At 36.6% G+C, this 10,736-nt stretch overlaps 3 protein-coding genes across 4 annotated transcripts; 2 read left to right on the forward strand and 1 right to left on the reverse strand.

Moving 5' to 3' along the window:
* Nucleotides 1-37: 37 nt before the first annotated feature.
* Nucleotides 38-2,562, reverse strand: nol7 (nucleolar protein 7). 2 transcript variants are annotated; one of them, XM_079452575.1, is made up of 10 exons: nt 2,448-2,562; nt 2,288-2,345; nt 1,704-1,846; nt 1,392-1,452; nt 1,161-1,216; nt 1,044-1,069; nt 912-960; nt 703-824; nt 534-611; nt 38-433 (listed from the first exon to the last, which is right to left on the reverse strand). In XM_079452575.1, the coding sequence occupies exons 3-10, from the start codon at nt 1,826-1,828 to the stop codon at nt 360-362; spliced, it is 591 nt and encodes a 196-aa protein (XP_079308701.1). In that variant the 5' UTR covers nt 1,829-1,846; nt 2,288-2,345; nt 2,448-2,562; the 3' UTR covers nt 38-359. The 2 variants fall into 2 exon arrangements, with proteins under 2 accessions (XP_079308701.1, XP_079308702.1); XM_079452576.1 differs by lacking the exon at nt 2,288-2,345 and having other exon boundaries at nt 2,448-2,556.
* Nucleotides 1,950-4,195, forward strand: epdr1 (ependymin related 1). The gene is made up of 3 exons (XM_079452573.1): nt 1,950-2,657; nt 2,888-3,096; nt 3,258-4,195. The coding sequence occupies exons 1-3, from the start codon at nt 2,419-2,421 to the stop codon at nt 3,446-3,448; spliced, it is 639 nt and encodes a 212-aa protein (XP_079308699.1). The 5' UTR covers nt 1,950-2,418; the 3' UTR covers nt 3,449-4,195.
* Nucleotides 4,189-10,553, forward strand: stard3nl (STARD3 N-terminal like). The gene is made up of 9 exons (XM_079452572.1): nt 4,189-4,428; nt 5,481-5,741; nt 5,926-6,003; nt 6,449-6,526; nt 6,747-6,800; nt 6,889-7,006; nt 7,168-7,269; nt 9,194-9,245; nt 9,331-10,553. Coding segments are annotated over exons 2-9 (669 nt in total). The 5' UTR covers nt 4,189-4,428; nt 5,481-5,555; the 3' UTR covers nt 9,332-10,553.
* Nucleotides 10,554-10,736: the final 183 nt, after the last annotated feature.

Genomic DNA, 10,736 nt, shown 5'->3' on the forward strand with positions numbered 1-10,736 from the left:
GAAAGCTCTTTAGGTCAAATCAACTACAAACATCAGTCCTTGCATTGCTTTACATTTATTGACGAATAGTAAACATACAATTCTTAAATTCCAAGGCAACACACTATTTTAGCTTTGTATACTAGATACAAATAATTATTTTCTCTTTATTGGGCAAAAAATGTTCGTCTTAAACTGCTGTGCTTGTTTGATCAGAAACCATCACAGTGCTGAAATAAATCATATGATTATATTGAACTACATAAAGGTTTAACAGGAGGGTTTTCATGTTACAAGACTTAATGGAAGCGATCTTCGGACACGATCGCTATGAGAAACAGTTAAACCGTGTACATATAGTCCATTAACTGTTTCAGGTCTCAGGAAGGAATCAGTTTTTGTTTGTGTCTAAATCTTTTGTTGGACCTCTCTGCCTTGGCTTTATGGTCAGCACCTGTAAATAAACAAAGACAGCTCAGCCTACTGCTTTCCACAACTAATTCACGTTAAAGATGACACATATCTTGTCCAAACCTTGGAAATGCAACACTCACCTAGTTTATCATTTACAAACTCCACGGCTGCACCTTGATTTAAACCTCTTTTTCGATTAAGGGATAGAAGCTCCGAATCTGAAAACATAACGCAACATTATTATGATCCAGGATTATTACGAAATCTGCTTGAAATAAGAGTTAAACAGCAAGTGTCATGTTTTCTTACTAGTTGTTCTTTGGGTTCCTGGTCCATAAAGGCGAGATTGAATGAAGTCTGAGGCATGCTGCTGCAGTGATCTGGCGGATGAGTTATCCTTCACCCTCATCACACTGTAGCTGTCCTGTAAACTAAATCACATCGTGCACATTCTCACCATCTGTTTAAAGCAGCAAAGTAATTCAGTAAAATTACACTAACTGGTAAATTATTTTTACCTTTTGGAGATGGCTTCGTCCTCACTGTCATTACCTGTCTCTTCCTCATCTGTAAGACATTGTACTGTATTTGTGCAAGTTTTTTTAAGTGAAAATGGTTAAAATTGTAGAGAGATCATTTTTTATTGTTACCTTTGTTGTCTGATGCCTTGGTTTGTCTAAAATAATGAAGACATTTTAATGAAATGACAAATAGCAATAAGTAAATGGCAAACAATATAACGCATTCCGCTAACTTGAAAGACTTACTTTTGAGGTAATGTATCAAATTCTTCCAGAACATCTTCAGGAAGACACTTTTTTCTCTACAAAGCATCACAGAATTGATTATGCAAGTTTTCAGGTATGAACATGAACATTGAATGCTTGGACAGGACGATGATATTGGTAAATCATGCCATTCCTTAAGGTGTGCATTAAGTTACCAGATCCGATTTACTATAAAAAACTATATAGTGAAAGCAATTAACCAATGTTTACCTTTTGCTCTTGGAAAAGCTGCTGTCTTTTCCTTCGTTTCTCCTTCAATAAGAGTTTCTCTCTAAGGGTAAAATGATAACGTTACATTTTAGGAAACACCTTCCGAAATGAAAGACACCAAACAAATAGAAATCTACTCTGAGTTGGCAAAGCACCCATGTGCACATTTACATTTAGCAGACGCTTTTATCCAAAGCGACTTACAAAGAATTCAGTGAGCAATATACATATATGAGCAACATTGGCTGAGGAAAGATATTTTTGAGACCCTGCATCAGCTCATGTGCTTAACGTAAGCCCCCGGTCACATACCTTTTATCCGACTCCTGCGCATCCTTTACGCTTCTCAACGCAGCACTTTTGGATTCATCAAAGGCGACCTCCTCGGGCAGCTCATCTTCACTGGACTCAAACTGAGTCTGTGTTAATTCAGACATTCTGTAAAACCCTTTAAACTGACAAAAACTCCACTTCAGTACCCACGTTGTAAGTGATTTGCCATGTTAAAAGCCAACAACATTAGACCCACGTTAAAGACAAACAAACCAAATCAGAGGTATCGCAGAAATAGATGCTGCCACCTGCTGGTTCGGATGTCTCAGTTATATCTGGCCGTAAACAAACTCGCCGTTTATATCACATTTCAAACAAGCTAAAGCTTATGTGCGTTTTGTTACACAAAAAGCACATATTTTCAGAGAGGTAATTATATAATCATAAAATTAAAGCATAACCAATTTATATTATTTATAAATAAAACGATTAGTCATTCTTAGTAATACTCTCAATGTGCATTGTGAATTATCATGCTTGATTATAGAAGAGAAAAATTGTAAATTAAATAAATAAGAAAGTGGGAAATATAAAAAATCGAATGTTTGACCAATCAGTGTTACCGACGTATTTGTGACAAGAGTGCGTGCGTTTGGTGGTCTGGTAGCCTCCGGTCCAAACCTGGGCCAAAGAAACGAGAGCTATTCCGATAACAGCAATCAAATCGTTTGGATACTTTTATTTTCATGTAGACATGTTAGGTTTCGTTGTATTCATGCTTACGTTCAGCTGCTCGGCGACGGTACCCCGCCTTGAGCCCGCGTCAGAAGCTCCGCAGGCGCAGCCCTGTCTCGCTCCGTTACAATGGGAGGGTCGTACCGTCGAATATGACCACAGCACGGGCAGAAACACACGGGCAGCGGTCTCATACGATGCTCAGAATCAACAAATTAGGGTCCTGGAGCAGAAGACCGGACACACGCCGTGCAAGAAGTACGCTTTAATAAAACACCACGCATTCTCATCACTGTTGATGCAGCACAAAACTCGAGCTGCTCATATTTATGTAGTTAAAATCTTTTTATTTAGGTCCAATATGTGTATGTACATCACCATTATACTCTACTCATTTCAGTGTTTTGTTGTTGCGTGAGACATGACTTCATAACAGTCAAAATCATGTGCCAATTTAATGCTAATGTTGTATTCTTATTTCCTTTAAGGTTCTACGAGTACATCTACCTGTACAAAAGTGGAGTGTATTTTCAGATTGAACAAGTCACTAAATATTGTGCAAAACTCGCTCTAACTGAGGCCTGGGACCCTTATGACATCCCTCTGAACTCTACATATGAGGATCAGTACTTCATTGGTGGACCTGGAGACATGATTGAGGTCCAAGAATGGTCGGATCGTAAACCGGCTCGCAAAAGTATGTTGTGTATATGTAATTTGTGGGCATTTATTTCATTTGAGTCAGAAGAAAAGGTTTGGAACTAGGACCTAAATCCTAATCCGTTCCTTTTTGCGGTCTACAGAAATCATGTTTTAAGGAGAAAACCTGGAATAATGCGTTCTATGCGTTTCTCACAGATGAAGCCTGGGTGGGTGTGTACACTCTGAAGGACTGCTATCCTGTGCAGGAGACATACACCAAGAACAGCAGTGTGACAACTTCCACTCGCTTCTTTGACCTTCAGACGGGCATCAGTGACCCTGGGGTGTTCGTTCCACCCGGCACCTGCCAATCGGCGCTGTCTGAGAAAATGGTGCCTGTTTGCTGAACAACTCATTTATCCGTACTCCTTATAAATAAATACCAGGGCTATGCGTTATATATACTCAATATACTCTAGATTAACCATAAAAAGTAGGCGTGGATCTTTTTAATGTACTGATATTACAGTACAATGATTACAGTCGCATACACATAATCTGGTGCAATTACATTTCCCAAGAATATTAAAAATATTTTGGATGGCTCTTAGCTCTGGTTTTACTATGTCAAGAATGCCACATGTTTAAAACACAAACACGAGTTTAAGGTGGCCGAATGGAAATGGTGCTTTGCTTCACCAGGGTGAATTAATTTAGCACTTTAATATTTTGTTTTAGAATTAATGATCAATTCAACTACATATTGAAATAAAAAAATTTCAGTCCGACTACTTTATTCAATTTTCCTTGAAGCAGATTTACTGTGCGACTGCTGTTTTTACATTTTGTTTTCAGACAATTTGAATCCAATAAAATGCTGTTGTTACCGCTGTTGTACGTTTATCTGGTTTATGAATCTTACCTTATTATTTAGCAACAAAACATTTGATTAAAGTCTGACTTTTATCTTTATCTTAACATGATGTTTACATTGCATCTTGATTTACTTTATTACTACAAATTTGATGCCAGCAGAATATTTAATTGTCAAATAGGGATGGTCACGCTTTTGTTATTCATGGTATATAACTAAATTATGAATGAACTTCTCTGCCGCATATGTGTGGACATTAATATATGTTACAGAGGAAACTAAAACTCTTGTGGTTTGATTCTTTCTGAATTTAGAGTTTGGAGTTGTTTGTACACCTGCCACAGCTCCGAATTGCACTACATATCCCAGAATGCCCTTCCCAAAACAACATCACACTGTTTCCTGTCCGACTAAAACGAAAGTCATTAGATGGTGGTGCGAGTGTTAGTCAACACAGATGATCTGTTGCGTGGCCTAAATACAACGTTTACTTTCCCGGGATTACGAACCAAGGTAAGTGACACGATCGCAAATCGGCGTTCAAATCGACATCAAAATGTGGCAGCAAAATCTCGGTGAACCGGAGCTTGTAAACAAGGCTGAATCAATACAGCCAACGGGGATTGCTTGCTTACACGAGAGACTGTGAATTCGCCATTGTTTATTATTTAAACAGCTTCGAGATTGTTATATTGTCATCTGTGATGTGTAAGTATGACAGTGTGTTAGAGATTTATAGAAATCTGCCCTGCTTTCCCTGTTTTACGAAAGTGTCACGCTAGCCTCTAGTATGCAAAATAACGTCACTAATCAACGCTCTGAAACAATGAGTACACGTAATACACAATAAACACTGATCCGTAATCCCTCTTGTACCCCGTACAAAGTACATTACTGATAATTACTGTACTTTCATCGTTTTGTCAATAGTCTAACTAGGCCCGCTGACTGCCCATATATATATATATATATATATATATATATATATATATATATATATATATATATTAAATGACCCATTGATAACACGACAACATATATTTTTCATGCAAGTTGTTAACCATGTAGTTAATAATGAATAATAACAGGTATAAAGAATACATTTCGTGTTTCTTTAAAGGACAGACAAAACTCCTGTCTAATGCAGTTGAACCAGACCTGCAGTGTGGAAAGTCTTAAAATTCCACTGCTGGTCGTTTTTCGGTAAATGACAGCAAAAGGAGGAATTTCGCTAACAACAGACTGTCACTGTTCTATTAAACTTCCTGCTATGTTGATGTGGGCCAAAACAATAGTTATCAGTAGAATCACGAAATCACAAAAATGTACAATTCGAGCTAATCTTCTAATCTGAAACGGTTATTCTAAAGGCCAATTCATTTTAATGTTAATCTTTTTCTATTCAATCTTCGGCATTATTATTTCCTCATTTGGTGTCTGGAAAAATATCCACTTAGGTTTTAAAGTGAGGTTTTCGTTCACGACGGCCAGATCACGTGACACCTTTCTTTTAAAAAACCTCTGCCACTGTGTGAAATGTCTCCACTATCTGTGTGTTTCTTCAGAGCTGGCCATGACTACAGAGTCTGACTTTCCGGAAAGCGGAATGGAGTGACGTGATCAGATGAGACCGAGGAGTCATGGACAGCCAGTGCAGCAGCAGTGTGGGGGGTGCGGGCTCCATTAACTCCACTCCCCTTTCTGCCCGCATCGAGTCGTATGAAGCAGGAGAAAAGAAGAGCATCTCAGATATTCGGAGAACCTTCTGCCTGTTTGTGACCTTTGACCTTTTGTTCGTCACTTTGCTGTGGATCATTGAGTTGAACGTATGTTGTAGCATCACGTATCCCCTCTGGCTATCGCTACCAGTGTAATGTCATGAATGTTGAAATAACATGTTGTAGAAATATGCAGCATATTCCGACCAGTGCAACAGTGACTTATTTGCACTACAGTCTGGTTAGATGAGCACAGATGTGATGTTTCTTTGTTCTGTCTGTCCTCCTCTAGGTCAATGGAGGTATACAACAGCAGCTGATGACAGAGGTGTTGCAGTATGACTACCACAAGTCGTTTTTTGATATATTTGTAAGTACTATGCAATACCCATCTTGACGCATCTGTTTTTAAACGTACTGTACTGCACATTGTGAAACGCCCTATATAAATACAATTGAATTGAATTGAATTAAAGCAGTAGTTCCTCTTCAAAATAAAAATTCTGTCATCCTTTGCATACCCTTTTGTCATTTCAAACCTATAATAATACATAAATCTATGTTAAGCATTTGACTGTTACTGTATATGTTAATTTGAAGCATTTTAAAACGGCTACCAAACATCATTGTCACCATTTTGAATGCATTAAATCCTTCATGTGATGTTGATAAACCAGTCCTTACAAGTACAGCATGTTTATAGGGAAGCAGCATTGCTTCCCTATAAACATGCACACAATATGTATATTTTAGAACTACATTATATTACATTGCTTTTGTTACATATGTTACAATATCTGTTGCTTTTTCCTCAGCTCTTATCAGTGTTCCGTTTTGCAGCCTTGATTTTGGCATATGCTGTATGTAAACTGCGTCACTGGTGGGCTATTGCGGTAGGCAGACTTCTCCTTTACTTCTCACCACCCTCCACTAGAGGACACTGTTGCTTAACTCTTCAATAAGCTGCACCACACTTGACTCTGTTTTTTTCAATGGGACTTTTTCTTTAATTGTTCAAAAATGAACTGCTTAATCTCTACTATTAAATAAATACAGTATTGTATGTTTAGATGTACTCATTGTTGTAATGGTAACTGTATTTCTATATTACAGATAACTACAGCCATCACCACTGGTTTCTTAATAGTTAAAGTGATCGTGTCCAAGGTATGAGATGGTTTCCATACAATTTTTTCCTTTTGTATTTCACATTCTATTTAGTTTGCATTTACCAAAAATTCTACTTGTTATCCAGCTTCTGTCCCAGGGGGCATTTGGGTACTTGTTACCCATCGTCTCCTTCATTCTGGCATGGATAGAGACGTGGCTGCTAGACTTTAAAGTCCTGCCGCAGGAGGCCGGTGATGAAATCAGTGAGAGTCAAACAAGAGTCTAATAACACAAATTATACAAACATATAATAGTAACTGCTTATGGGTATAGATGATATTATAACTTAGCTCACTGTCATTTTGCATTTTGTTCTTATGTCATTTTCATGATATCTAGCTAACACGTGTGTCCTCTGTGATAGGACATATTTTAGTGCAACGAGCAGCAGATCAAGAACCGCTCTTATATCCAGGAAGGGCAGTTTCAGAAGGCCAGTTCTACTCCCCTCCTGAATCCATGGCAGGTAATCTCTTGACCCTGATGAAACACATATAGAGTACCTTCTATAATATGTATTTCAAGTTATGTTTATGAATGTTATATCGTGCCAGTGTTTTTCCCCTTTTGCGATCTTGCAACAAATGGTTTTTATCTTACACAAAAAAATTTCATTTAACATTGCAGTGTTTTTGTGTGTGTGTTTGTGTGTGTGGCTTTTTTATATATCCCGGTGGGGACCCTAACCGGAATGCATACCAATACATGGGGACTCGTGTCACCATGATGACCAAAATTGAGCAATGAGCAAAAAAAGCTTATAAAATACACAGTTTGTTTAGTATAAAAATCATCATGCCTATGGACTGTCCCCTCCCCACGGAGATAATAAACCAGACATGTGTGCGTGCGTGCGTGCGTGCGTGTGTGTGTGTGTGTGTAATTATAACAGTTAAACGGAGCTCATGTTCTCACCCTGTTCATGTAACAGTAACTGACATATTTCTGAGAATTGCCGCCTTCATATTTCAGGTGCACTGTGGTCAATGGTGGAGATATTAAAGGATAATATATCTTCAGTACTGTGCACAAAAACGATGAATGTATAGGTTTGATCATTTCTAATACATTTCTTATTATATGAGACTGGAATGTAAATGAAAAGTTTATTTCCAAAACAGACAAATGAGAAAAATCATGTTTTTATTATGTTTATCTTGTTTTTGTGTATTATTGTGTTGGTAAACTATTTTTGACGTATTCTAAAAACATGATTTATGAACGTAAAAGAAAACCGAGGTATTTCAGCTTTTCTGAATTGATTATATGTAAACTATTTTGTCATTCTTTCAACTATTGACAGCTTTTCACAAAAAAAAACAAAGTTGCAATTACTCAGATCGCGAATGCTGCAAAGAAAACAGGTTTATATTCATTTTTGAGGAACAAAACACTAATGTTTTAAATGTATTTAATGCAAGATAAGATTTAATAAATGTTGTCAGCCTGTTACTCCTGAGGTTTGCATCGAACGGACATTGAAATTAATTGACAACACTACATGTAGAAATGTAGATTTAAGACAAATTTGAAGTGATCTCTGAATTTGATCCGAACTGTATATATTTATTTTCAGAAATAAAAAAACACAATTTAGTACAGCTTTGATCAATTTCATGTTTTAACATCTTCAAGGAACATTTGCTCCAGATTTAATATAATATCACTCATGACTGGGATCATTATATTGCTCAAATATGAACCCAGGTAGACATCTTTTTTATCTTCTAAAATATTTCAGACAAGCAAATCCAGAACGTTTTTTTGTTGGCAAAAGGCCTCTTTCGTGTTAACCCTATAGGTCAAGGATATTCTTAACATGGTTCATTGACACTTTACTACAATCTTTACATTTGGCTAAGGCTTTTCTGTGTTATCACAATCTTTGGGTAGATTTAAATAAGAATTGAACCAGTAATGACCTCTGAGCCATCAGCTCTTTTGAATTGCTTTTTGTATCTGTCATGTTTTAAACTATATTACCACTAGGTTTTCTTTAAAGAGCTTTTTCATCTTTGTCCTCTTTGGGAATTGGGTTCAAAGACTTACTGACACCCTAAATGTATAGGGTTTTACCTACATAATGTTGTAGTTAGTTCAACAATTTACAGCAAGTGATATGTGTTGGAGATTTGACTGCATCAAAGGAACTGAATATGTATAAATAAAATTGTACAAAATTTGTTTCATTTAACATCTCATTGCTAAAAAATGAAAAGAATCTGCTCATTGGTACCTGTATATTTATGTCTGGCAGTTTTAATAGTAAACAGACATGTTGCGTTAACCTTGCAGTGAAGTGTTAATTTCTTTAACACTAAATCATTTAAAATAAAATGAACACTAACTCTCATCACTAAAAATCTAAAACTCATCTTCTGTTTCTGTAGACTCCGATGAAGACCTTGATGATAAACATGATTTGGAGAAGCCCATTGTCTAGTAAGTATTTCAAAGATATTCTTGTGTTCAATCAACTTTCTATCTTCCTTTAAATAATACGATTTTTTTTATTCTTTTTTAACAGGAGCTCAGACCACTACACAGAGTTCAGGGGTCTTACAACAGCCGTGCCTGGGGCTACTCGACTTGTCCTTGCATGAGTTTGAATGCACGTGTGACCAGCGATAGAGCAATTCTTCGCCTGGGTCTTCCTTTGCTACAGTCAGAAGTGTGTTTCTCTCACTCGCTCTAACCCCTTAAGCTCTTAGTAAAATTGTTTTGTTTTTTGTCTGCGTCTTTATTTTGACCACAGAACAAAAAGCATTCTGTTAATTGTGCAGTGCTTATTAAAAAAGAATGAAGGATTTTAATGCATAAGCATCACTGGACAGGTCCTCAATGTGAATAACAGGTCAAGTCTCAGGTCTGCACTGCCACTTATTACTATGTGAAGATTTGCTGTCCTTTTTTGGTTTCTCTCATGTATTTTTTGTTTTAATGCCTTGTCTATCAATCACTTGTGCGTGGAATGAACATCGAGTAACGGGAGGCTTGATTAACAGAATATTTTGTTTACTTGCAAAATAAAGGACTCATTTTGCACGAAATGTTCTTAAATGAAGGATTTACAGTGTATGTATGGTAATCAGATATTTGGTTTTTTTTTTTTCTCCTTATCAGTTAGCTTTTCCTGAATACTGAACATTTTATGTTTACTTGTGCAACACTTACAGAATAAGGGTCTATGTACCTGGTGCAGTTCTGGGACCTCCGGACTTCTTAAAACAGTTAGGAAATGACAGCTATCTTCATAAGCACCCATAAAGCCTTGTATGCTGTACTGTATTTCATTCTGTATTAAATCAATTACAGTTTTTCTTTAGTGTGTGCCTTCGTGTTATGTTATTTTGTTATGCATTATGCATCAGTTTCATGCATGCTAATGCATTGCTTTGCAATGAATGTGAAGATGAGAAAAAAAGTACAACGGAAACTGCTGTTAAGACAGCTTGCGCTCTCACGAATAGAGCACTCAAACCTCCTTGCCCACAAATAACAGCTTAGATGAGCAAGACAAACACCCTGCAGCCGCTGATAAATTATCAGCAAATCATGCTGTGGTTAAACTGGTGCATGTTTTCTTTCCAGCAAGCTTGTACATGCCAACCACATTTTCCTACCACAGCAGTTTCAATCACAATCGTGATGTTTTTAAATGTATGAAAATTAAAAAAACGATGACAGAAATGTATCATGTTTACGGTTACTAATAAAAGTAAACCATACACACAGTGTATCTGAGATATTTATAGAAATAGCAGTAGCTTTCTTTCAACATATGTATACTTTTTATTGTTGTTTGAAAGTTTTTCAAAGTGGTTTTCTTTGATATCAATTTTTGATGTTTTTCTTAATGTGACTTTTATGCTACTTTAATACATATGTAATTAATGAATGTATTATTTTCTAAAAAATAACTAGCTAGCTAAA

Source organism: Barbatula barbatula (assembly GCF_947034865.1).
Source record: "Barbatula barbatula genome assembly, chromosome: 3".
In the NCBI taxonomy this organism is placed as follows: Eukaryota; Metazoa; Chordata; class Actinopteri; order Cypriniformes; family Nemacheilidae; genus Barbatula; species Barbatula barbatula.

Excerpts from the sequence above, each read along its gene's own strand:
- stard3nl (XM_079452572.1), top strand. The coding sequence starts at position 5,556 with ATGGACAGCCAGTGCAGCAGCAGTGTGGGGGGTGCGGGCTCCATTAAC. Across the intron at positions 5,742-5,925 it reads TGTGGATCATTGAGTTGAAC|GTCAATGGAGGTATACAACA; the intron begins GTATGTTGTAGC and ends GTCCTCCTCTAG. Across the intron at positions 7,270-9,193 it reads CCCTCCTGAATCCATGGCAG|ACTCCGATGAAGACCTTGAT; the intron begins GTAATCTCTTGA and ends CTGTTTCTGTAG.
- epdr1 (XM_079452573.1), top strand. The coding sequence starts at position 2,419 with ATGTTAGGTTTCGTTGTATTCATGCTTACGTTCAGCTGCTCGGCGACG. Across the intron at positions 2,658-2,887 it reads GGACACACGCCGTGCAAGAA|GTTCTACGAGTACATCTACC; the intron begins GTACGCTTTAAT and ends ATTTCCTTTAAG. Across the intron at positions 3,097-3,257 it reads TCGTAAACCGGCTCGCAAAA|ATGAAGCCTGGGTGGGTGTG; the intron begins GTATGTTGTGTA and ends CGTTTCTCACAG.
- nol7 (XM_079452575.1), bottom strand. The coding sequence starts at position 1,828 with ATGTCTGAATTAACACAGACTCAGTTTGAGTCCAGTGAAGATGAGCTG. Across the intron at positions 961-1,043 it reads CAAGGCATCAGACAACAAAG|ATGAGGAAGAGACAGGTAAT; the intron begins GTAACAATAAAA and ends AATGTCTTACAG. Across the intron at positions 825-911 it reads GACGAAGCCATCTCCAAAAG|TTTACAGGACAGCTACAGTG; the intron begins GTAAAAATAATT and ends GATGTGATTTAG.